The sequence below is a fragment of the Microplitis demolitor genome, chromosome 1 (genome assembly GCF_026212275.2).
Source record: "Microplitis demolitor isolate Queensland-Clemson2020A chromosome 1, iyMicDemo2.1a, whole genome shotgun sequence".
NCBI classification, from domain to species: domain Eukaryota; kingdom Metazoa; phylum Arthropoda; class Insecta; order Hymenoptera; family Braconidae; genus Microplitis; species Microplitis demolitor.
In genome coordinates this window covers 15,184,343-15,212,310 of record NC_068545.1, presented here as the reverse complement: position 1 = coordinate 15,212,310, position 27,968 = coordinate 15,184,343, and the positions used below count along the sequence as shown (strand labels likewise).

The 27,968-nt window shown below is 30.8% G+C and overlaps 1 protein-coding gene across 6 annotated transcripts in view; it reads right to left on the bottom strand.

Annotated features, from left to right (window-relative positions):
• The window catches only part of LOC103577772 (bromodomain and WD repeat-containing protein 3), a 90,972-nt gene extending 65,928 nt beyond the window's left edge, over positions 1–25,044 (bottom strand). For 2 of the 6 annotated variants that reach the window (XM_053739555.1, XM_053739689.1), the window contains exons 1-5: positions 24,842–25,044; positions 24,358–24,660; positions 24,213–24,271; positions 24,104–24,133; positions 3,804–3,863 (exon numbers count right to left, since the gene is read on the bottom strand). In XM_053739555.1, the coding sequence (XP_053595530.1) occupies positions 3,804–3,863; positions 24,104–24,133; positions 24,213–24,271; positions 24,358–24,400 (192 nt within the window). In that variant the 5' untranslated portion in view covers positions 24,401–24,660; positions 24,842–25,044. Of the gene's footprint in view, positions 1–3,803; positions 3,864–24,103; positions 24,134–24,212; positions 24,272–24,357; positions 24,661–24,754 lie in introns of all 6 variants that reach the window. The other 4 variants (XM_053739652.1, XM_053739629.1, XM_053739600.1 and 1 more) reach the window with 4 other exon arrangements.
• Positions 25,045–27,968: the final 2,924 nt, after the last annotated feature.

Sequence of the window (27,968 nt, the reverse complement as noted above, 5' to 3'; positions counted from 1 at the left end):
AAACTTTCAGGTACAGATCCGGTGAAAAATTGTATACACACCACAGAGGAAGGTAGGATGTCCCAATCCGCGTCTTTGCCAATTATACACGCGGATTGGAATGCCTTACTTTCCTCCTTTGGTGTGTGATATACTATTTTTAGGTAGATTTTTTTAAAAATCTAACTATTGTTTTTTTTTGTCCTAATAGTCGATTTTTCAAGGAATTTTTTCACCTATTATAATTATTTGAGTAGGGTTCAAAAATACCATTCGTTAAAAAATTTATACATATATATATACATATATATATGGGATATAAAGCAGTTTTGAGGACACGATTGCGCCTACAATTTTCATTAGATCTTAATGAAATTTTATTCACTTATTCAATGGGCAATTATTACGGTTAAGTTCGGAGGTGGGCTAAATCGTTCAATTATTTTAGAAGTTATGGCTGTTTGAAATTTTAAGGGTTATTCGAAAAAATCACTTTTTGTACACTTTCAAGTTCAGGTAATTTTTAAAACTAATACTTTTAGACAATTTCTGTAAAAAGTATCTGAAAGCTTGTATAATAATCTTTAATTTATGACCTTAAGCTGCATGTTTTGACCATTTCTTCAAATAATTAGATAGCCTTGAAATTTTTAATAAAATCAAGAAATATTGAAAATATGGTTTTCATTCCACGTAACTTATACATTTTCCATTATAATACAATTTTCTCACGTGTATTTTATTGTGAATAAAATAACCTGTAAATTTCACAGCGATTTTATATTTTAAAAGTATTTCTTTTATTACATATGATGTATCAAATGTACCTGTACGTCCTATAATTGTAACTGGTCTTGCCATGGTAACAGCGATTACAATTATGATGTCATAGTCATTAAATTTTCTATACTTTATTTGTGTGAAGGTTAGTTTGGTACATTACCTAAGGTATCCGCGGGTAATAAGGCCTAAGTGACAGAAATGATATTTAAAATAATCGCCTCCGCTGAAAGCTACTCTAATAGAAAGGTCTTGCTTAGAGATGTTACGACAAGTTCATAGAGTCCCGATACCACGTTCCCTGTCTTCTATATTTCATCATCCGCCACATGATATCATAGCGCAGAAGAAATTATAAAAAACAATCTACTCTTCTGACTCTTAAAAAGGATTCTGATAGTTTTAAGTGCTGTTGAACAAAACAATCTAGTCTTCTGTTTTTAAAAAAGTATTGTTGCTAAATTTAAGTGATGATTCATCTCTAGTACCAATTTTATTAAGTACAATTCAACTATTCCAGTTTGTTTAACCCGTAGGCCTTATTACCCTACCGCAGTAAAAAAAAGGCTTATTCGTATGGTGTTTGTAAAAGTTAAATTTTTTGTTTGTTTCTAGTATAAATTATCATTACGTCATTACATTTTATGGCTAATGCATTAAAATAGCAGATCTATGATACATTCCGATAATTAAATGCAATATTTTCGATTCTATTCAAAATCTCCCTTAGCTAGGTCTTATTAGGTGTACAAAAAAGTTCTACCCGTTTTTCAAAGATGGAGTTATCTAACAGCTATTTATAGGTTAGCTATGAATACGTATATGTACATGCACAGCTGTTTGTACTCTTTAAATTCATCAAACTTTTAATATATTAATCTTCGATATATATATTTTTTTATTAAGTTAAAAATGGAAGCAAGTAATGAGCATATCCGCCATTGTCTTTTATATGAATTCCATCAAGGAAAAAGTGCTGCTGAAGCTCAAAGAATAATCTGTGCAACTTATAATGACAGTGTTATTGATGACAGTACTTGTCGAAGATGGTTTCGGAAATTCACAAACGGAGATTTTAATTTAAATGATAAACCACGCTCTGGAAGACCTTCAACAATCAGTGACGAGAAATTGGAAGAATTACTGAATCAAGATTCTGCACAAACACAACAAGAACTTGCGAAAAAGTTAAACGTTACTCAACAAGCTATTTCTGAAAGATTACATGCTTTAGGTAAGATTCAAAAAGAAGGAAAATGGGTACCTCATGAATTAACTCCAGAACAACGAGAGAGACGAGTTGACACCTGCCTGTCGTTGCTTTCACGACATAAAAAAAAAGTTTTTTGTGGAAACTTGTAACAGGGGACGAAAAGTGGGTTTACTATGAGAATCCTAAACGTCGAAAACATTGGGTAGACCCAGGACAACCAACGACATCAACACCAAAACGTAATGTTTTTGGGAAAAAAATATTGCTTTGTATTTGGTGGGATGAGTGGGGCGTGCTATATTATGAGTTACTCAAACCAGGAGAAACCGTTACTGGAGAACGCTATAGTTGTCAATTAAAAAAATTAGCAGATGAAATCAACAGTAAAAGACGATTTGCGGGACAAAAACCTCGACCAGTGATACTGCAGCATGATAACGCCAGGCCTCATAGAAGTTCAATCGTCCACCACACTATAAATGATTTACAGTGGGAAGTTTTACCGCACCCGGCGTATTCACCAGACCTTGCACCGTGTGATTTTCACCTATTCCGTTCATTGCAAAATTACTTGGCTGACAAACACTTACAAAATGAAAACGAAATGCAAAAAACAATAGATGATTTCATTTCGACAAAAGATCAAGCCTTTTATCGCCGTGGGATCCATCAGTTGCCTGAGCGTTGGCAAAGGGTAGTAGATGCTGATGGTGGTTATTTTGATTAAAATTTGTATTTTATTTAAAATTTTTAAATATATTTTTTTTTGACAAAAAACGGGTAGAACTTTTTTGTACACCTAATATTACCCGCCGGTACCCTATATAATGTTATGTCAAATTAACTATCTAAAGTTCTCTATCGAAAATAATCATTGTCGTTTTTACCCTTACTTTTAGAAAACGAGTCTAATTTCATATCATGAATATACACTAACATGTATCGCAAGATATGTATGTATAAAACTAACTTTTTATATCGATTAATTGAAAAATCTACCTTCCGTTTCGGCTGCCGAATGGCCTCTTTTGAAATTAGAATAGGAAGTACATTTAGATCTAATTTCTACTGAAAAATTATTTAAAAATGTGAAATATATTGATTATTTTATAAAGAACCTATTAATTAGTATCTATTAACATCAAGATTTATATATTATAAAAACATTCATGTCTATTTTTTTGATAAAACTAATAGTTTTGCTACAAACATAAAAAAAAGGCACAATTATAGATACTCTAACTTTTCTGCGCCTATAACTTTAAAATGGTTGACTTTATGAAATTTTGAAAAGAATATTCTTTTGTAGAGCTTTTAATTACCTACAAAAATGTTCTGCTACTTTTTCCTACGACGCGCTGTTAGCTAGTAATAAAACTCAAAAGATGCAAAAAAATTTTTTCAATGTTATTCTTATTGAAAATAGAAAAGTGCAATGCAGAACTTCTTGTTGTTAATATTAAGAGCTCTAATTTTAGTAAGCGTATTTTTATATCGGAATGAAACTTTTTAACCTGTTTTTGAGAAAAAAAAATTGTTTTTCTTTCCGAAACACCCTTATATCCATATAAAATTTTGACCTAATCATACTTTTTGAACCTACTGGAATAATTATGATCGGTAATGCCAAAATTCTTCGAAAAATTCGCCACGAAGACAAATGCGATAGACGACGTTTCAAAAAATCAACTAGAAATTGCCTTTCGCTGAAGAAATTAATAATCATAAAAATTATGCCGTTCTTCTTTATGAACAATAAAAATATTTAAAACATAATGAAGATACATTTCATGTAAGATTTTTATTTGTAAAGTGATAACGATATACATACCCATTCTTCGAAATTTTGATCATGAGATATTCCTTTCCAATCAAGTCGTTGCGGTAAAATCTGTAATGCAATAAAAATAAAATTGATGAACTCAAAAAACAATTGGCACGAATGATATGATAATGACATAAAAAATTTAGGTATTCCAAAAGTGCACACTTAAAAGCCTAGTATTGAAATGAAAATTCAACTTAAAATTTGTTAAAAAAATTTGTTAAAAAACCGTATAATATGGTGTAATTTAAGCGTAAAATTGAAATTCCCACTAAAACAGCCGCCGTGTAAAATAAGTGTAGTTTTGGTATACTCTTTCTTTCATTGAAGCTCCGGTGAGAATAGCGTGTAAAAATCGTGTAATACAATGTAATTTAAGCACCCGAGTAAAAAAAAATTATCTAATTATTAGGGTGTGCCATTTTGAGGTGACTTTTTTCCTCAACAAAAAAACAGGCTGAAAACTCGCAGGAAGGTGAGAAAAGAAGCCTGTTAAAAGCGGAGCTCTTAATATTAATATTTAGAGGTGCCTATTTCTAATTTTCCATTTAAATAACATGAGAAAAAAAATATTTTATTTCTTTATTTTTCTAGCTCGGCATTCGCACCTCATATAAATAAGTCTATAGCATAATCTTATAGAGAATTTAACGCTCTACAAAAAAGGTCTCTTATCAATTTTTGATAAATCCATCCATTCAAAAGTTATTAGAGCTGGAATTCAAATATATAATAAATTTCCAGATCTTTTTACTTTTCTAGGTAAACTATCAGTTTGATTAAAAAATGTCATAGGACCTTTTTGATAGACTATCTAATTTCATACAAATTATTTTTAATGAAGTTTATTAAACTTCCTCATTTTTTTCTAGTTATTTTCATTTGAATGCTAAGCTCGTTAAAATAATAGTCTTCTAATCTATTCTGAGAACTTAACATTAAAATAAAAACAACTAGAAAACAATGCGGAATTTGAATGAGCTATATTACAAATAATTTGTAGGGAATAAAATTGTCTACAAGAAAGGTATTATGACATTTTTTAATAAGTCTGATAGTTTAGCTGGAAAAGTAAAAAGATCTGCAAATTTTTTATAGATTCGACTTCCAGCTCCAATAACTTTCGAACAGATTGATTCATCAAAAAATGATAAGAGACCTTTTTTGTAGAGCGGTAAATTCTCTACAAGAATATTCTATGGACTTATTTATATGAGGTGCGAATGTTTAGCTAGGAAAATAAAAAAAAATCGGTCGGTCGGTTGACCCTGCGGGCCAGCCCTAAAACTTCCCGCTGTTTTTGAGCTCCTTGAGCTCGAAAATATTATTCTGAATACATATTCGAGCTCGACGAGCTCGAAAATACTTTTGTATGCCTTTGTTTTCGAAAAAAAAAAAAAAAAAAAAACGTTTTTTACCATTTTTTTCCAGCGATATCTCTCGAAAGAATTAACCGATTGAGACGGTCAAGGTGGCAATCGACGCGTTTTATTGAGTTCTACAGCTGATCAAATTTTTAAATAGATTTATCTAGTTGTTTTTGAGAAATTTCGAAAATACTATGATGACTATACACTAACATGTATCACAATATATTTAATTTAAATATTTTTTTTAATTCTTTCGACAACGGTTTCTCTTAAAAGAATAAACCGATTTTGAAGGTTGAGGTGGCATTCGACGCGGCTTTTAAAGCTTCAGAGCCCAGTTGATTTTGGAATCAATCCATCAAGAACATAAAAAGTTATCCAAAAAAAATATTTTTGAAAAAAGTTTATTTTTGGAATATCTCTGAACGAGCCTTACCGACCAAGCTTCCAGAATTTTCGAAAATTTGCAATTTTCTTAGCAGGAAGTTAAAAATAATATTTTTTACCATGTTATTTTAATGGAAAATGGAAAATTAGAAATAGGCACCTCTAAGTATTAATATTAAGAGCTCCGCTTCGAAAAGGCTTCTTTTCTCACCTTCCCGCAAGTTTTCAGCCTGCTTTTTGTTGAATTTTGTTGAAAAAAAAAGTCACCTCAAATTGGCACACTCTAATAATTATATATGATTTTATGTAATTGCATATAATTATATATAATGCCACAAAAAAAATCCCATGGTTATATATAATCTTACATAATTATATATGGTTATATGTAATTAACAAGCAATCTCCAGATTCTATAATAGGTACTTGTGTTTTACTACAACTTGAATTTTTAAATAACTCGTCATTTTACTATGTTCTGCTTTCAATTGTTCGATTAAAAAATACAATTCATTTTCATATTTAAAGAAAAACTTACTTCAAAAAAGTATCTCTATGCTAAGAAATTAAAACACTTTAAGCAATTAAAAATTTTTCAATTTAAGCATAAAAATATGTCGACTTGAAAAAAAAATTTTTGACTTAAAATAAAAATATCAAGATAATTATTTTTACTCGGTGCAGCATAATCAGACAATTGTAAAATGTATTTGTAATCAATACTAAAAGTTGGAATTATTTTATAATATAAAAATTAGGGTGCGCCGAAAAACAACATTTTTTTTTGGCACCACCAGAAATTAATGAAATATCTATACTAATATTATAAAGCTGAAGAGTTTGTTTGTTTGTTTGTTTGTTTGAACGCGCTAATCTCCGAAACTACTGGTTCGAATTGAATAATTCTTTTTGTGTTGGATAGTCCAGTTATCGAGGAAGGCTATAGGCTATATAACATCACGCTACGACCAATAGGAGCAAAGATATAGTGGTAAATGTGTAAAAAACTGGAGAAATTATTTCATCTTTGAAGCCTTCCGTTGCGTGCGCCGTGAAAACGGTTCAAGATACACAAAAAATATGTATTAAAGAATAATAGCTCTTTTAATGATCTAAAAAACAGTCCGCGACATTATATGTCTATCTTTTAAGATTAACTCACAAAAACCGTTTTTATGGTACCTAATTTGGTCGAAATAATTTGTTTAAGTTGTATCAACATAATAATATTATAATCTTTATATTCAAATAAATATGTTGTTGGTTAAGAGTACTTCATTGTGAATAAAATTGTCTTTGATATAACTTAATTTTAACAAAAAACTTTAAAAATTACAATCATAAATAACTCCGAAACAAAACCAACTCGCTCTCTGCGCTTGCCGGCGCGGCGGGAGAGAGGCGGTGCTTGCGGGCAAGCCGGGAGGGGTGTAGCTCAACGAGATACCATGCCGCGCGGCTCACTCGCGCGGTCGGCTCCCTACTGAACGGTTGAATGCAGCGCTAATTTGTTTATGCGATATAATTATCATCCTAATATTACTTTTTAAACACAGTTTCATTTTGTAGTTGTTTTCTATATAGTAGGTACTTTATTTGTTTTAGGATAGTATTTAGTTACACAATAATAACACTTTTTTGTTTTCATGTAGGTAGATTATTTAAAAATAGTATTTAGTTTCTAATTTTTTTTGTGGTACATAATACCTGTAGGTACCTAAATAGGTGTCGCCTACTTAATTATTCTTATTAGATTAGGGTTTAGTTTAACGTATTTAGTTTCAATTTTTTTTTTTTGCTTTAGATAAAACCTGTAAATAGGTGTGGTCTACCTATTTATTCTCATTAGATTAGGGTTAAGTTTAAGCATAAAGTTAGTTTACCTTATTTTCGTTTTACGGTTGTTATTTTGACATATTCGTTTAAAATAAAAGTAATTAGGTTCCTAATTATTAATCTTCTTAATCTTACGTTTCTTTTTTTTATTACGTGATACGCTTTAGTTAAGTTTTCATTTTCTACGTTTTTTCTTCATCACTATTATGCCGAGAAAAAGAACTCAGCTTTCTCGGCAGACTGCTACTGCAAAGCGGCTGCGAGTTTTGCGCAGCAATGAAACTGAGGATGAAAATATGCACAGGTTGGCTACACAACGAGCAATTACTGGACAAAACCGTGCAAGGGAATCGAGTGCTGATCGTTCTCAACGTTTGGCTTCACAGAATGCCCGAACTATGGCTAACCGCGATCGGGAATCGAGTGCTGAACGTTCTCAACGTTTGGCCTCACAGAATGCCCGAACTATGGCTAACCGCGATCGGGAATCGAGTGCTGAACGTTCTCAACGTTTGGCCACACAGAATGCCCGAACATTGGCTAACCGCAATCGGGAATCCAGTGCTGAACGTTCTCAACGTTTGGCCTCACAGAATTCCCGAACTTTGGCTAACCGTGATCGGGAATCAAGCACTGAACGATCCCAACGATTAGCACAGCAAAATGCCCGATCAACTAGGAATAGAACTCGCAGACAACATAATTTATTAAATGCTGCTTTTGCTTATGATTGTACCGTTGACTATTCTGAGCTAAATGATATTGATATTGGTAGAATGGATAAAATATGCAACTTATGCCAAGCAAAAAAATGGGCAGCTGAAACTCCTGGACTGTGTTGTAGTGGTGGTAAAGTAAATATACCTATAATTCCGGAACCAACATCCGTTTTAAAGGAACTGATATCAGGCTCACATCCTTTATCTAAGCATTTCTTAAACCACTCAAGACAATATAATACATTATTTCAGATGACTTCATTTGGTGCCAAAGAAATTCGTGAGGGAAACTTTATGCCCACTTTTAAAGTCCAAGGGCAAGTTTATCATTTAATCGGTGACTTACTTCCAGCTGTAGGGGCACAACCCGAATTCCTGCAAATATATTTTGTTTCCCATGCAGATCAGGTATCCTTGCGCTCAAATTTAAACCCAAGCTTGCAAATCGATCTTATCGATGTTCTCCAATCATATCTTCATGATCATAATACGTATATTCAAAGTTTTAAGTACAATCTAGAAAATAGACCACCGAATGATTTAAAACTTATCATTCATGCTGATGTAAAACCTAATAATGAGCATAGAGGTCGGTATAATGCGCCAGTAGTAGATGAAGTAGCTGTTCTTATGATAGATGAAGACAAAGGTCCTCGTGATATTGTATTGACTGCGAGAGATGGTCGACTTCAACGAGTTTCTGAAATTCATAGATCTTATGACCCGCTTCAATATCCCTTACTGTTTCCCTTTGGAAACGACGGATACTGTATTAATATTCCACAGCAGAATACTACGGCTACATCTAAAACTGTTTCATGTATGCAGTTTTATGCATTTAGATTCATGGTGAGACTAAATGACTTTAACAGTATACATTATTTCAAAGGATTATTCAACCAATATTGTGTTGATATGGCGGCAAAAATGATCTCTGAGAGGCTAGACTTCATCAAAAGAAATCAAAAAAAATTGAGAGCAGAAGAGTACATTCATTTAAGAGATGCCGTCGTAAATGATGGACATATAAACGCTTCTAATATTGGCCAGCACGTTATATTGCCGTCGTCATTTACAGGATCCCCCAGATTCATGAATGAAAAAAGTCAAGATGCCATGACATATGTCAGGAAATTTGGAAGACCTGACCTCTTCATTACATTTACATGTAACCCCGAATGGCCAGAAATAAAAAGTGAGTTATTGCCCAATCAACATTCTTATGATAGACATGATTTAATTTCTAGGGTATTTCATTTAAAACTCAAGAAAATGATAGACCTATTAACGAAGAAAAATATTTTTGGCCCATCGAAAGCCTTTGTTTACAGTGTAGAATGGCAAAAAAGAGGTTTACCTCACGCCCACATTTTATTGTGGCTGGCTAACAAAGTTCAACCAGATTCTATAGATGCAATAATATCGGCTGAAATACCTGACATACAACAAGATCCGATTCTTCATAATATTGTTATAAAAAATATGATACATGGTCCTTGCGGATTTCATAATCCTTCATCACCATGTATGAAAGAAAACGTTTGTTCTAAAAAGTTCCCTAGGCATTTTATTTCGGAAACACAAACGGGGGATGACGGTTATCCAACCTACAGACGCAGGTCTCCAGATAATGGTGGAAACACAGCTATAATTCGTGTAAAAGGTACAGAAATGAGCGTGGATAATCGTTGGGTGGTTCCCTATAATCCACTGCTATCACGAATTTTCAATGCACACATTAACGTAGAGTTTTGTCAATCGGTCAAAGCTATTAAATACATCTGTAAGTATATTCATAAAGGTTCTGATCAAGCCACATTTTCGTTACAAAGTAATAACGATGAAGTAGAAAAATATCTAAATGGTCGCTATATAAGTTCCTCTGAGGCGTTTTGGAGAATTTTCCAATTCTCTATTCATGAACGTTTACCGGCAGTAGTTCATTTAGCCGTTCATTTGGAAAATGGACAAAGAGTATATTTTTATAATAATGAAAATCTCCAAGATCGTGTGAACAATCCTTCATCAACGACACTTACAGCGTTCTTTGATCTCTGCAAAAGCGACGATTTCGCAAAAACCCTTTTATATCACGAAGTTCCCCAGTATTACGTTTGGCAAAGAAATTCATTTTCTAGAAGAAGACGCGGGCAAGATGTTGAGGGATATCCCGGTGTAAAAAAAGACACAACTTTAGGCCGTGTTTATAACATTCATCCAACTCAAACTGAATGTTTTTATTTAAGAATGTTATTGCAATATGTTCGCGGTCCAATGTCATTTCAACATCTAAGAACCGTGAATGGTGTTATTTTCCAAACGTACCAAGGCGCTTGCAAGGAATTAGGTTTACTGGAGGGAGATGAACATTGGCAAAATACCATGTCCGATGCTATCATATCCGAGCCAGCTACAAAATTAAGAGAATTATTTACCACTATCCTTATATTTTGCCAACCCTCTGATCCCTTAGAGTTATGGAATAAATTTCGTGATGCTTTATGTGAAGATATATTAAACAGAATGCGTAATGAGAATCAGGATATGACATTAGCATATAATGATGATATATACAATGATGGACTAATCATAATTGAAGATCAAATTCATGAGTTTTCAGATAAATCCCTATCCGACTTTGGGCTTCCTGCAGCAAAAAGAAATAACTCGCTTCTGGACCCATTAGAAATAGCGTTGCGAAAACCATATAACATAAATGAATTGAATGAGTATATCGCACAAAATGAACCAAGATTAATTAATGACCAGGTGACAACGTATAATTGTGTCATGAACAGTGTACGTTTTAATGAAGGAAGAATTTTCTTTTTGGATGCTCCCGGTGGGACCGGCAAGACGTTTATCACTAATCTTATATTAGCAAAAGTAAGGTCTCTGGGAAAGCTAGCCTTGGCAGTAGCGTCGTCAGGTATTGCTGCAACCTTATTAGCAGGTGGACGCACAGCTCATTCCACTTTTAAACTGCCCCTGACTGTGTCTTTAGAGAAAGATAGCGTGTGCTCTATACGCAAAAATGGCCCCTTGGGGAAAATTTTACAAGACGTCAGTCTAATAATCTGGGACGAATGTACCATGATACATAGAGCTCACGTAGAAGCTCTAGACAGAACTCTTAGAGATCTTAGAAGCTGTGATAAAATCATGGGTGGGATTACTGTTATGTTTGCTGGGGACTTTCGCCAAACTTTACCGGTAATAGTAAGAGGAACTAGAGCAGACATTGTGAAGGCTTGCCTTAAAAGTTCTCCATTATGGAAATTTGTAAATATTTTAAAATTATCAACAAATATGAGAGCACATTTGGGGGGAGGTAGTATAACTTTCCCTTCAAAATTACTTTCTGTAGGAGACGGGAATATACCTCATTCTAATAATAAAATTGAAATTGATTGCGATTTAGGAGTAAAAGTGGGTAACATCGAGGAATTAGTAACTAAGGTATACCCTGACATCAGCCAAATAGAAAACAAGGACCATCAATGGATGTGTCAAAGAGCAATATTGGCGGCAAGAAATAGTAGCGTTGACGAAATAAATGATATCATTTTGAGTAAACTCCCGGGAGATATTGTAACCTACACATCCATTGATACCGTGATGGATCAAGAAGATGTAGTTCATTACCCACAGGAGTTCCTCAATTCCTTGAACCCAAGCGGCCTTCCCCCACATTCTCTTAAGTTAAAAATAGGTGCCCCAATAATTTTACTAAGAAATCTCAAACCACCAAATTTATGCAACGGGACCCGACTTCAAGTAAAATTTCTGCGCAATAACGTCATCGTTGCAATAGTTTTGACTGGTCCAGCAGTTGGTCAAACGGTCCTCATACCCCGCATCCCAATGATACCCAACGACTTACCCTTCAATTTTAAAAGAATACAATTTCCGCTTAAATTATCTTTCGCAGTCACAATAAATAAATCACAGGGGCAAACATTCAAACACGTGGGGATCGATTTACGCCAAGACTGTTTTTCGCACGGCCAGTTATATGTCGCGTTATCAAGATCGGGTTGTGGCGAAAATCAATATGTTCTTCTGCCACAAGATAATAAAACAAAAAATGTAGTATATGCAGAAGTTCTTTAAAATAATTATATTTAATTTAAAAATTATACAGATATATAGTTTGAAACTCGAAAAAAAAACATAGGTTTTATCCTGAAAATTCTGCGGGAACGGGAACTATGTGGGAAGAACCAAAAAATTTGCCGGAAGTCACTATTCCACGCGGACGAAGTCGCGGGCAAAAGCTAGTGTCAAAATAAAAATTCTGTCAGAAGATTGGCTCTTAAATTCAAGTTTTAGAGGTAGCCTATCGCATTTTTCGATTTCTGATTTAAATAACTGGAAAATTTTTTTTTACAGTTTAGAATTTTATCACTCACCAGGAAATTAATGTATCGGAAAAATCAATGAATGCTTGTGTTGAAAATTGAACGTTCTACAAAAAGATCTCTTATTATTTTTTGAAAGTTTTTCGAGGTCAAAGTTGGATTCATAGTAAATTCTAGTAATATTGCACACCTCAAGCGCGAAAGCACTGAGGGTGCTTTATGATCACTCTAAATTTTTTGACTTATTCACTCACATTAAAGTATCTCTAGATTTTTTACTTTTTCAGCGAAACTATCAGACGTATCTTAAAATGTGATAGAGTCTTTTATGTAAATCATTTTACTTCCAACAACTTATTTTTCACAAAGTAATACAGTTCACTTGAACCAAGAAAGTTAATCTTGATATCAAAAATTTTTTTTAACGATTCAAAAAATAAAAATTTTTTTTTCCACAAGTCAACATATTTTTATGCTTAAACACAAAAATTTTTACTTGTTTTAAGAGCTTTTTTTTCTAAATATGAGAGATATTTTTTTTAAGAAAGATGTGTCAGTTTTTTGAAACAATATAACATTTTAGGTAGATTTTTCTAAAATCAAACTATTGTATTTGCCCTTATGGTCGATTTTTTAAGGAATTTTGTCTCAACTTATTATAATTAGTTGAGTAGGGTTCGAAAATACCATTCATTAAAAATTTTATACATATATATTAGACTATTTCAAATTAGGGGTCTATTGCATGCCTTAAGCGTGAAGCGCGCAGGTATGCTCTACTCTCGCCTAAAAATCGTGATTTTCATAATTTAAATGAAAAAAATTATGTATAAAAAACATATTGAGATAAATAATAATAACTACAGAACACGTTAAATAGATTTTCTTATCGATTAAATAAGATTTCTCAGGAAAAACTCGTTTTTCTGTTGAATTAAACGAATAAGAGTGTGATATCCTCAGGAGTACTAGACTTGATAACACCACAACTTTGTCAAAAATTATTTTTACGATTAAAATTTTTTTTTGTTTTATTCCTTAGAGAATTCGCTAAAACCATTGTGAAAATTGTGTGTCAAAATAATTCCGTTTCAATACAGTTAATTTTTTCCGACTGTCAGTTCAGTGAATTTTCTGCGATTTCGGCAGTCATATATATTATTTTTCATGAAATAGAATTGAAATAACTATGAACAAGCAGAAACTATACATACATGATGGTGTAATTACTAACTGTTTTATCATCTGTTAAGATTTTTTGCTTAGCTTGACCTACAAAGGAGATAACACCACTCTCGGAAAAATTCGAACAAAAGAACGAATAATAAAAAATGAAATCGTAACCGTCAAGCCTCAAACGATATCCCGGGTCGAAAAATTTGATCTGATTTTAGTCTAAAATTGGACTATTTGATCTGTTTTTTATCTTTTACAAAAATTTTAAGCTGTTTTCGACCTCTTGTTTTAAAAAAAATTGTGCTACGGGCAGACACACAGTGTAAGCATAGTAGTTAATCGTATAGGAAAAACGAGTTACATATGACCATATATGGCCATATATAGAGCCAATATACTTTTTAAACAATTTTATACATAACTATAAAACCAAAATTACACATATCACAATTACTTACATACCGGATGTTATAGCACACGAAAAAAAAAATAAGAAATTTTTTTGTTATTAATAATAATAAATTTTCAATTATATTTTGCTGTTTTACAAATGATGTATTCTTTCAATCTCATACAGCACAAGTTCATTAGTAGTCACTGTCGGTAGCGTAGCCCAGTTGTTAATGCGTCGGTCTTTCGTTCGTTAGGTCCTGGGTTCGAATCCCACTAAAGCCCGCGCGATTAATCGATATTTTAGCGTTTTTTCGCAAAATAGAAAATTTTGACTGAATTAGAAATTAAATTAAACACATATCTGATGATTCCCGCATCACCAAAATGATTGAACAAAAAAAAAAAAAAAAAAAAAAGAATACTGTAACTGAATAAGTGTTTTTTTTTTTTTTTTTATTTATTTGAAATTTCTATACATAGCTATGTATATATTGGAAAATTTTAATATATGGCCATATATAATTCTATTTTTCCGGACAATTAAATAAGTATTTGATAATTACAATTATTTCTATTCTATTCAATTAAATGAAATAATAACAATAATAATAATAAATATTTTCACCCGGAGCTGCTGTGTTGCGGCAGTGATGTTTATAAAATTATGATAGCGTGCAGCTGTGTTGCAGCGACGGTTTGGATTAAAATAAACAGCGTACAGCTGTGTTGCAGCGGTGTTGAGGCTATGACGGCAGAGAATAAGAATTTAGCGTGCGGCGGTTTTGTCCTCGAAACGGCTGTGTTGCAGCGGTGTTGCGGCAGAAGATGAAAATTTAATTTTTTAAATGTCAAATTTTATTTTTACTCGGGACGGAAGCGCATTAGCATGTTTCAAATATCAAAAAATTAAAATAAAGTTATAAATTTAGATCATTATTATTTATATTTATAAAAAGTCTTGTTTTTGATCTAAAAGCGATTAAAACAGACTAAAAATAACAGTAAATAAAGTCTGTTCTAGTCCTTAAAACCAATCGAACACAGGCTAATAGTTATAATAAAAAACTCTGTTTTTAGTCTAAACCCGGTTTAAAACAGATTAAATATTCTCCGAAAATGAATCTAATTTGGGCCTGGATAAGGAATAGTACAGGCGAAAATAGATTAAATTCCTATATAAAATAAATACGATTTATAAGCTTGAATTAAAGAAAAAATATTCGAATTTATCATTTGTTTTAAAAGAGATCTAATTTTTTGACCCGGGATAACAGTCAAATTCCGTTATCGATTTAATTTCATCACATAAGATAAAAGATAAAACTTTATTCGCTATTAATATTAAATTAATAAAATAAATAATAAATGACTGCATGTTTTTTATTATCATTAAATTGAAGTAAACAATTGCATGTCTTAGGCGTGAACGCTATCATTTACGCATTTTTATTGTTCTATTGCGCTTAAGGCATGCTCATTGGGATTTTCCAAACTTTTTTTATTTTTTTGATGAACATTGAAAAATCGAAAGGGTATCTTAAAATATGGTGACAGTTAAAATTTGAGCTCTTAATATTGATATTTAGAGGTGGCTATTGATAATTTTTTATTTTTTATTTAGTAACATGGTAAAAAATACATAACTTCCGAAAAAATCAAGATACAAAAAACCTGTCCTCAAACATTTTGGAGCAAATTTTCTGATCTACAAAAAAGGTCTTTTATAATTTTTACAGAAATTCAACCATTCACAAGATATCCGACGTCAAAGTTTGATACAATTCGAAGAACTTGTTTTTGCTCGCTCTGAATTTTATACCATTTCAACTAATAAGAATTCAGAAATTCTCAATACAGTTTTTTTTTTTTATAGGAAATTGAATGCTCTACAAAAAAAGTCTCTTATCATTTTTTGATAAATCCATCTGTTCAAAAGTTCTTAGAACTCGAAGTAAAATTGGAGATCTTTTTACTTTTCCGGTGAAACTATCGGACTAATCATAAAATGTCATTGAATCTTTTTTGTAAGCAATTTTAGTTCTTAAAAATTATATTCCTACACCATATTATTCCTACACCATATTTTAAGATACCCTTTCGATTTTTCAATGTTCATCAAAAAAATAAAAATAGACCCCTAATTTGAAACTATTGATCCCTATTTGATATATATATATATATATATATATATATATATATATATATATATATATGGGATGTAACGCAGTTTTGTCATAACGATTATGCCTACACTGACAAAAAAATTTGGTTATCGTAACCATCTGAAGTATTGCTAATGGTAGATAGTTGTCATAACAAAATGTATCGTTAACTTGGCGATACTAAATTGCTGCATTAACTATTTTCAATTTAAAATGAAAGTATTGTCAATTCAACCATATTTTTTGGTTATGTTCCCCATACTTGGTATTGCTGTTTTGTCGATCCCTATAGACTGCTATCATAGCAATCCAAATTGTTAATATAGCAATGCATATGGTTAATATAGCAATCCGGATTGTAAATATATCAATACGTATTGTTAATACAGCAATACTTATTGCCGTACCAACCATAACCAAGATAGTCGATTTAACGAAATATTATATGGGTAAAATAGCAATCTAGCCTTTACACAAATGAAGTATTACTATATTAACAATCTACGATTTTCTAAACTTTAGATGGTTACTCTAACCTAACAATATTGCTATTACAGCAATATTTTTTTTCAGTATACAATTCTTATTCGATCCTAATGAAATTTTCTACACTTATTCTATAGACGATTGTAACGGTTAAGTTCGAAGATGAGCTAAATCGGTCGATTAGTTTTGAAGTAATAGCTACATAAAATTTTGACGATTTTTCGAAAAAATCAATTTTTGGTTACTGTTGAAGTTAATATAACATTGAAACTAAAACTGATTCAAAAATGTTAAAAATATGGTTTTCATTCCAAATAAATCATGCATTTTCCATTATAATACAATTTTGTCACTTGTATTTTATTGTAAACAAAAAATAACCTGTAAATTTAATAGCTATTTTATATTTTAAAAGTATTTCTTTTATTATTTATGATGTTTCAATCGTACCTGTACGTCCTATAATTATAACTCGTCTTGCCATCGTAATAGCGATTACAATTATGATCTCATACTAATTTAATTTTCTACACTTCATTTAAGTGAAGGTTAATGTGGTACATTACCTATATAATGTTCTGTCAATTCAACTATCTGAAGTTCTCTATCGAAAATAGTCGTTGTCCTTTTTTACCCTCACTTTTAGAAAACGAGTCTAATTTCATATTATGACTATACACTAACATATATGACAAGATATGTATGTATGAAACTTTTTATATAGATTAATCGGAAAATCTACCTTCCATTTCGGCTGCCGAATGGCCTTTTAGTAGACTTCATAGAAATCTAACTATTGTATTTGTCCCCATGATGGAATTTTCAAAAACTTTTGCTACCTCTAAGCTCAGCACCGATCTTAATGAAACTTAGTACATTTATTCTATAGACGATTACCTTGGATGAGTTCCAAGATGAGCTAAATCGGCCAATAAGTTTAGTAGTTATATGGTTAATTGAAATTTTGTAAAATTTTCAAAAAAAATATTGTTTACCGATTCAACCGGATGTAACTTTTAAACGGAAAGAGATAGCTTATTTTTGTTTGTTCTATCTGAAAGCTCGCTCGATTGCCTTTAATTTCACTATGCAGCTCATTGATTTGACCACTTTTTCTAATAGAAAAATGGTTTTAAAAATTTACAAAATATTATAAAAACTAATTTTATGCAGGTTGTCACTTTGATTATTACCACAGTTTTAAACCGATCGCATTGAAACTTGGTATACGTATTCTGTAGGAGACTACCTTGATCAAGTTGGAAAATGAGCTCAATCGGTCGATTAGTTTAGAAGTTATAGCATTCCGATTTTCGAAATGTCAAAAATTCATATTTTTATTTATTCTGTCTTCGATATTTTTTGAATGTTATAACTTATCGACTTTGTGTAAAATTAATCTGAAAGCTCTTCAAATAAGCTTTAATTCTCATGCCTATATTTGTGTCTAAACCAATGAAATTTCTTATCTTACCACTCATTAAATGAAATTTTGCTACTGCATTGGTTCTCCTACTTTCAATAAATTCCATAGAGTCGTAACTATTGCACTCATTAGGAAATTTATAAAACTGATCGAATTTATATTATGCCGTGTATCACTCCTAAAATATGGATATTTCAATTCAAGTGTGTAGATTCAATTTTGTTTTATTGATAGTTTTTATGACTGATTTCAAGTATGACAGATCTATCATAATTGAAATTTGAACTTAAATTATTTTATCTAATTTTGTATTTACTATCAATATCATAGTAAAAAGCACATAATACTTTTTTGTAGATTATTCAATTCTCTTCAACTTTAATTTTCGTTATTTAACTTACCATTCCAATGATTTTTTTTATTTCCTAATTTCAATTCTTAAATTTTTTGCATTTAACTTTTAATTTTTTGACAATTTTTTTTTGCTCCATAACCTTGAGAATTTCTGAGCATGTCGAAAAAAAATTTATTTTGCTTCTAATGTTTCTTTGAAAGGTTGAAATAATCAAATAATGAGAAATTTACTTCCATTTCGGCTGCCGAATGGCCTTTTTTTATAACGCAAAAATTTTCGTATGCTCCAACCAAGAAAAAAAAATACTTAAACTAAGAGAAAAATAACTTAGGAATAAAGATATGTATGTATATATGTAGGAGAGGGAAGTCACCGGTGCTATAAGCTGCAGCGGAAGTAATTCGATGCTAGCCACGAGATCGCGCCCACCAGTTGTAAAGTCCTGGGTACGAAACTTATTTCAGAACTGTTATATTCCAAACTTAAAAGCAATTTGGGCACGAGTACTCCTTTGTTATTTGAGAGAGTGACAAGTACTTTTTGTGATGGTAACATAGTATATCCTATTTTACATCGTGGCATTAGTATTTATTATCAATACTTCTGTGAATAATTATTCTTAAAAATTAAAGTTGGACTTACAAAAAAAAAATTATTTTAATAAGAAGTATAGAGTTTCTACTATAGGAACAAAGATTTACAATTTATTTAATACATTGTAAAGGAGGTAATTTAAGCAGACAATTTAAATTTCCACTGAATTATCAGTGGTGTCAAATAAGTATTGTTTTAGTGCACTCTTTCTTCTATTGAAGCTCCGGTGGGAATAGCAGGTAAACATCGTGTAACCCGGAGGAGTACGGAGTAATTTAAATGTATGTTGTGTGGAATTTTTTCACATTTACACGGAGGGATTTCAGGGCATTCAGTGAAATCGGATCTGCCAGGGATGAAGGTTTTACTGAAATTTATTTAACGATTATCGTGTAACTGCCTATTGATATGAATTATAATTTTTTTTTAATCTATACCTTCGCGAAATTACTACTACGTTGTCCTTTTTTAATTTCCTGCTAAGAAAATTGCAAATTTTCAAAAATTCGGAAAGTTATTGGTTTCAGTCCGATTTTCGAAAATCGAATTTCTAACAGATCTTGACGTTTTGAGGTTCTAGGAAGCTATCATGACTAATTTCACGATGATGTCCAAGTGTATGTATGTATGTATGTATGTATGTATGTATGTATGTACGTACGTAAGTATGTAAATATCTATAACTTTTGCACGGATAAACCGATTTTGATCGTCAAGGTGTCATTCAACGCGGCTTGCGAATATCTAGAAGCTGAAAAAAAATTGAGCTTGATCGGTAAGGCTCTTTCAGAGATAATCAAAAAATAAACTTTTTTCAAAAATGTTTTTTTTGGATAACTTTTCATGTTCTTGATGGATTGATTCCAAAATCAACTGGGCTCTGAAGCTTTAAAAGCCGCGTCGAATGCTACCTCAACCGTCAAAATCGGTTTATTCTTTCAAGAGAAACCGTTGTCGAAAGAATTAGAAAAAAAAATTTTTTTTAGTATTTTGGAAATTTTTCAAAAACGACTCAATAAATCATTTTCATAATCTGATCAGTTGTAGAACTCAATAAAACGCGTCGATTGCCCCCTTAAACGTCTCAATAGGTTTATTCGTTCGAGAGATATCGTTTGAGAAAAAATAATAAAAACCGTTTTTTTTCGAAAATAAAGGTATACAAAAGTATTTTCGAGCTCGAAAATGTATCTGCAACAATTTTTCGAGCTCGAGGAGCTCGAAATGGGCGGGAAGTTTTGGGGCTGGCCCGCAGGGTCAACCGACAGACCGATTTTTTAGTTTGGGTTTAACTTTTTTCTTTATCAATTGATCGAATTTTGATACGCTCATGACAATTGAAAATCATTGAAAATTTTTAAAAAGTGGGGAGCACTGTCTGAGAATGCCCTTAAAGTATAATCGATACTTGAAATATAAACAAAACACGATTAATTGTGTGAATAAAATGAGTTTGATAAATGTTCGAAGTAAACTATATATATATATATATATGTATATATATATATATATATATATATATATATATATATATATATATATATATATATATATACGGAAAAAACAAGATAGTACTGGTTACTGTTCTGCGCAGTAATCAACGAACAATATAGGTAAAAATACATTTTAACATGACTGATTCATGTTAGAACAGGAGTGAGTCATAGCTTACGACGAACTATTATTATTTATTTATCATTATTTATTATTATTATTACTTTTTAAACAGTAACTAGTGCTGTCCTACACAGTACATGAAACATATGACTGGTTACTGTCAAAATAGTTGTCATTAATATCCAAAACAGTACTCAGTCCTGTTCTGACATGAACGGTTACTACATTTAAATGTCTCCTGTTACTCCTGTTCTAACATGAATCAGTCATGCTAAAATGTCTTTTTACCTATATTGTTCGTTGATTACTGCGCAGAACAGTAACCAGTACTAAGGTAAATGTCCCAATACCGGAACGACGAAGGGTATATGACTGATTTTTATCGTTTTAAAAATATTCAAATAAATTATAAACCAAAATAATTTATCACATTATATAGAATAGACATTTACCAATTCAAAAATAATCAAATTAGTTCATTTTTCTTAAATTTAATATAAAAAAAAAAAAAATTTTCCCATGACACCCAAAAGACCCAATACTGGAACGCTGAAATAGCCTTGTCCCAATACGAGAATTTGGTTGTCCTAATACCGGAACAGTAAATAAAATAAGTTATTTTTTACATTTATTCATGGTGAAAATATTAATAATTATTAAATAATATTAATTTAAAACGAGTATGAATGTAGCAGACATCAGAGAACTTTAAAATTATAAATAAATAAGATAAATAATTAAAAAAATAATATTTACAAAAAAAGCACTATTAATTTCAAAATTTTTTGAATTTGCATTTTTTTTTAATTTTATATTATTAATTATTTACTTGATTTATTAATAATTTTAAATTTGTCTGATATCTGCTATATCACACCCATAATGTAAAATGTATTTAAAATTTCAAAATGATTGAATATTCAATGAAAATAAATATTTTGAACTAAAGAATAGAAACAAAATGAATCATTTGAGGTTATACTAGAAAAATAATTAAAAAAAAAACTAAAAACAAAAATTTATTTTTTATGATTTAAATTAGAGTTTATCTATACTTAATCTATTTTTTATAACAATCATACATACTGCATTAAATATTAGGGCTTCAGTAATAATTAATATTGTACTTGATTTAGCCAGTCAATAAAAGTCACCGTTAATGTCTATCGATAACATTAATATGATTAGCTGTTCCGGTACTGGGCACGGGTTCATTTTGGTGTACCAATAGACGAACAGTAAAATTAATATGATAATACTATTTTTTTCATATTTTTAATATGTTTTCTTGAATTTTATGTCATTTAAAATGCATATACAAAAAAAAAATTATTGAAAAGTAATTCTATGCATTTTCTATAAGCTTAAGACCATTGACTGATTTCTTAGCAAAACCATTAAGAGACATGAAAAAGTCATGAATCCGGGACTATTGCTCTAATTAACATTTTTTTTTTTTTCATATTTTTAATATTTTCTAAAATCTATTTTATATCTTATTTTTTAACTGAAAGATTAAGGTTTCAAATAAAGAAAGTTTTATTTAGTTTCATCGCGTACGAGTTGAAATACAATATAATGATTATCAAATCTTTCCGGTATTGGGACATTTACCTTATCTTGTTGTTTTCCGTGTACAAAATAGTATAAATTTACTTTAAGTACTCAAACAAAAAACATACAACAGCGTCTCAAACAAATGTGCTGTCACTTCAATAGAGATATTCATGAGTGCGAATGTAGCAGACATCAGACACCTTAAAACTTTAACTATCGATATCCCTGCGAGAAATGTGAATACAAGAAATTTAAAAAGTGGCTAAATCTTTAACAAATTCTCTCATGACTATATATTAAGATAAATTGATAAAATTTACTGATTTATATCATTGTAAGATGCTCTACTCGTGCATTTTTTTTTTTGTTAATCAATAAAATTATCAGAACACATAGTTAACCACATGAATTGCCAAAATGAAGAAAATGAAAAAAAAAAAAAAAAAAAAAAAAAATTACACGTATTTTTGGTGATAAAATCTATATGTGCATCTTTCAATTTTTTTAATTTTGAAATTGTATCCGTAAATATTAATTATTTTTTCATCAGACAAATTTTTATATTGGCATATATTTGTAAAAATAATTTATATCTATAAAAAAACGTCAATCACATGTTTGTATTCCTAAATACTATAAGTGCATTTTTTTTTTTTTCATTTTTCAAATTAGACTCGCAAATAGTAATTATTTTTTCATCAGAAAAACTTTTATATTGTCATACATCTATGAGAATAATTTATGTAAATAAAAAAATGTAAGACACGTGTATGTACTCTCAAATACGATAGTTTTAATATTTTTGTATATTTAAAAAAAAATATACTTCATTGCGTCGAATGACGTAGTGAGACACGTGATAATCATTCCTTCATTTCCTGGACTCGAACCTACGCTCAAGTCGACAAAGATGCACATTCATTAACCGTAAACGGTGCAATCTTAGTGGGCCTTATGCCTCCGCTGTCCATCTTACAGCTTTAAATACATTCGTATTTGAGAGTACATACACGTGCCTTCCATTTTTTTTATTTATATAAGTTATTTTCATAGATGTATTCTAATATAAAAGTTTTTCTGATAGTAAAATAATTAATATTTACGGGTGTAATTTCAAAAATGAAAGAATGAAGAGATGCACATGTAGTATTTAAAAATACAGAAATATGCCTGACATTTTTTTATTTATATAAATTTTTTTTATAAATATATGCTGATATAAAGATTTGTCTGATGAGAAAATACTTAATATTTACGGATACAATTTGAAAATTAAAAAAATTAAAAGATGCACTTATAGGTTTTGTTACCATAAATACGTGTACTTTTTTTTTTTTTTTTTTCATTTTCTTCATTTTGGTAATTCATAAGGTTAAATTTGTGTTCTGATAATTTTACTGATTAAAAAGAAAAAAATAGGCACGAGTAGAACATTTAACAATGATATAAATAAGTAACTTTCATCAATTTATCTTAATATATATTCATGAGAGAACTTGTTAAAGATTTAATGTCAAAATTATAGCTTTAGAAAAGCAGTGGATGAAAAAAGTCAAAAATACGTGAAAAGAAATTTGAAATACACGCCAGTGCTACTTTTTAAATTTCTTGCATTCACATTTCTCGCAAAGATATCGATAGTTAAAGTTTTAAGCTGTCGGATGACTGCTATATCCACACTCATCGATATTCATAAATTATCCGGCAAATAAATATTTCCGCGTTTTCAAACATCAAATAAATAAAAGTCACTTATTCCTAGAGGGGAAAAGTCACAACAGATAGATAAAATTGGAAAATTAAAATCTCAGGTATTGTTTTGATTCAAGTATAACCATGATGACAATTCTGAGTGAGATTCTCTTACCTTATATGTTTCTAATTCACATCTAAGAATCTGAAAATTCACAAGAAGATTAGTGTTCTGCATGAAAAATAATTAAATAACTAATAGACTAATTGACTAGAATACTCACTTTTGCCGTTTCAATACAAGGGCTATTTTCAAGAAATTTCGCAATCAGAAAATATAATTCTGAAATAAAATCATTATATATGAACAAATAATTACACATAAACAAATAATTATAATAATTACACTTTTAATTTATTGATAAGTACCTCGTTCAATTGTAGATTTATTTTCAAACATATTTCTCTCCATTATTGCAAGATAAGTAAACTTGTGGTAATTACTTATTAGAAAACAAAAGTATTTTTTCTCATCATGTTATACATTTATTCAGAAGGTCATTAATAGCCTTCCTTTTTCATTGCATTTTATTATGATGTTAATTTACTATAATTCACTGGAAATACTTTTTCTCTTAATACTATTTACACTTGTCCAGTCTATTTTATCTAAAAATTTAGCTGGTCAGAATACAAACTTCACTCATGTATATGTACAAACACCATGTGCCACTACAAGAACAGTCAATTATATATATATATATATATATATATATATATATATATATATATATATATATATATATATATATATATCTGTACATACGTATTATGACAGTGTGTATGTGGTTAGAACATAAATAAGAGAATTAATAGATGCGTTGAAGTCAAAGAATAACTTATCTGGACTTACAATAATAAATTAAGAATGCAAAATAAAAAAAATTTACGTGATCGAAAAAAACTCTACTAATGTCATTATAAAATAGTTCTACAATCCAAATGTATATAGTTATTGAATCATGAGTTACTCTATCAAAATTCTTAAATTTATACATCGGACAAATTGCAGGTTAGTTTAAGTAGATTGGGGATGAATATCATTTTGATGTCGGATTTCCAGACAGAACAGATCAATCCGGAAAGTCAGAGCTACTAGGCAAAAGTTTCCTTTACTTTGACGTTAAATTGCTGTCAACTTGAGATTTTCTACTATTGACACAATTTTCCCTGATAGCACGAGTTTCTCGTCCAAAAGTTGGTATTCATTAGTTTGCGACCAACTTGACAACAAGATGTCGACAACTCTAGCTTTTGCAACTTTTGGCTACAAGTGACCGCCAACTTTCTGAGAAAGTTGACACCAGGCAAGAGCCGCAATCGAAAACACCCTAATATCACTATTTGCTTGAGCAAAAGTTTACTGTACAAAAGTTTCGTTGAATTTTTCGTCAAATTTCCGTCAACTTCGGACTTTACCATTTCTTACGACATTTGTAAGCAACTTACTACTAAATTTGACATAAATTTACTACTCGAATTAGGATACAAATTCACTTCAAAAGTTGACTAGAAAAAAGATGTCGTTAATTTTCAGACAAATCTCATGTTAATTTGACTTGAAAAATTGTTCAGTATTTTTTTACCATCAAATTGTAGACATTTTTAAGTATAAATTTGATTACCTTCTGAAATGGTAAGAATGAACATTACTGACTTTCCTTGATAGCCAGACATTGCTCTACAAGTGCTGTAGAGCAAAACTTTCACCTAACTTAACGAGAAAGTTTCTGGCAAACCTTGACTGTATAATACTTTCCTTTAAGTTGGGTTCAGAATACGGCAGTAGCTTGAATGTAACTTGTCAGAAAAACTTGCCGTCAATTTAAAGTGAAACTTTCAATCGACTTAACGTCATTGTCTGACGTTAATACTTGTAGTCAAATTAAATAGAAAATTGTAGACAATTTACTGTCAACTTTAAGGTGATTGCTTGCTCTCCAACACTTACCTTTAAAATAAGGCAGTAGCTTGTAGTTAACTTATGGTTAGGGTGGCTATCAGGGTTATTTTTCGTAAAAAATTACCTCTAAATCGAAGAGAAATTAACCGCAAATTTTGATTTTCAACTTTTGCTGTGAAATTGTCTGCAAATCCGGAGAGCAGATTTCAGGTAATTTTAACATCAAATTACCATCAATTTCAAGAAGCTAAAGTGGCTGTTAGGGTAGTGCACGAGTCCACAAATGAACTTGTGGGAGCGTCGTGGCGACGCGACACTATTGGAAACGCACTTTTTAGAGATGTCGCCAATTCGTCATGCGCAGATTAAAAAATAACGTCGTATTGTTGACATTACGTTTCAACAATGTGACTAATGTTTAAATGTAAAGGAGAGTGAAAACTTACTTAGACTTGCTGAGAATTGTGTATAAGCTAAAATTTAAAAAATATTAAAATTAGAAATTCATATTAAGTTATGAATTATTTACTGCTCAAACATGATCAGACTTTCTCATTGCAATTTAATGAAATTCCGAATTTTACTAGTCATCATCAATTGAATATCAATATTTATACTTTACATACACTATAATGTTATTGTTCATAGAATGTTATTTTAGCAGATTTCTTATAGAGCCCATTTTGCCCGAAATTTTATTTTTTTATTTTTGGAGCATATATTGATTAATTAACGGTAAAAGACTAGGAAAAGCTACCCTGTTTAGAAAATCTTATAGAATCCAATAGTTTCTTATAAATTCCCATAGACATTTTATAAGAATGAATAAGTTCTATGAGAAGTGCTATAGTTAAATATAGGGCCTTATACCCTTATACCTTAGAATCTATCGGATTTTTTAAGCAGGGTAAGGGGTAAAAAAATCAAATATTAAAACTTTTTTTCGGAAGGCCGATATCGCCCCAAGTTTTGGTATTTTTAATTTTTAAAAAACGCAGCAAATTAAGACAAAAAACATGGTATGGTGCTAGAATGAAGTAAAACAAGTAAGAACCAATGAGCATATAAACCATTTTTTCTTAAGGGGTCCATTTTGCCCCTCACTTGTGATTTTACCACGGTGATAATCCACAAACTCGGTAGAGTCTGGCGCCAAGTTCCGTTCAAGTAAACGGAGCGCCAGACGACCGAGTATGTTTACTGTGAGCAGAACGGTTTTTTTAGGTTGCAAAATTTTATTAATTCTACACACCTTTTTTTCCTTCAACAATAGTCTATAATAATACTCTATATCTTATATTACCGATATTAATTAATCATTGTCATTAATAAAAATGAATTCTATTTTAAATTAATAAAATTCACTGTCACAAACTATAGCGACCCAGATTTTTAGATTTTAACTTTTTTCTCGTGGGCAACATAACCTTCTATACATAGGAACTATAGTAAAAAAAGGCGCATTTGCAATGGATACTCATGTGCTGTAAGCACGTATATATATAGATATATATGTCGTCGTGTAAATATAGAGGATTTATGAAAGGCTGACTTTAACTATGCCTTCATAGTTGCAAAAGTAAGAAGTACAATACAAAAAAGTTGCAAAAGTAATAAATACAATAGTTATAGAGTGCGTTCCACTAAGCGGTCACAATCAATTTCCTATCTAAATATACGTAGCGTGATCGTTGTGAGTGCTTAGTAGAACGCACCCATAGTCTATTTGTTTTGTGTTATACTCATTATACTTTTACAACGTTTCTATATAGCCTATATAGTACTCATTACCCTGATAACATGAGTTGATCGTGAAAAAGTTGGTCATTCATTAGTTTCCGACCAATTTGACGACAAGTTATCGATAACTTCAGCTTTTGCAACTTTTGGCTACAAGTTACCGCCAACTTTCTGAGAAAGTTGGCGCCAGTATGGAGCTGCAACTGGAATGCAAGTTTCTGAGGAAATTGAAAGGAAACTTACCGTCAACTTATGATTGCCAACTTTTGCAAGCAACTTTTGCCACCAACTTTCTCAGAAAGTGACCATCAACTCTTTGGATTTACAACTTTTGCCA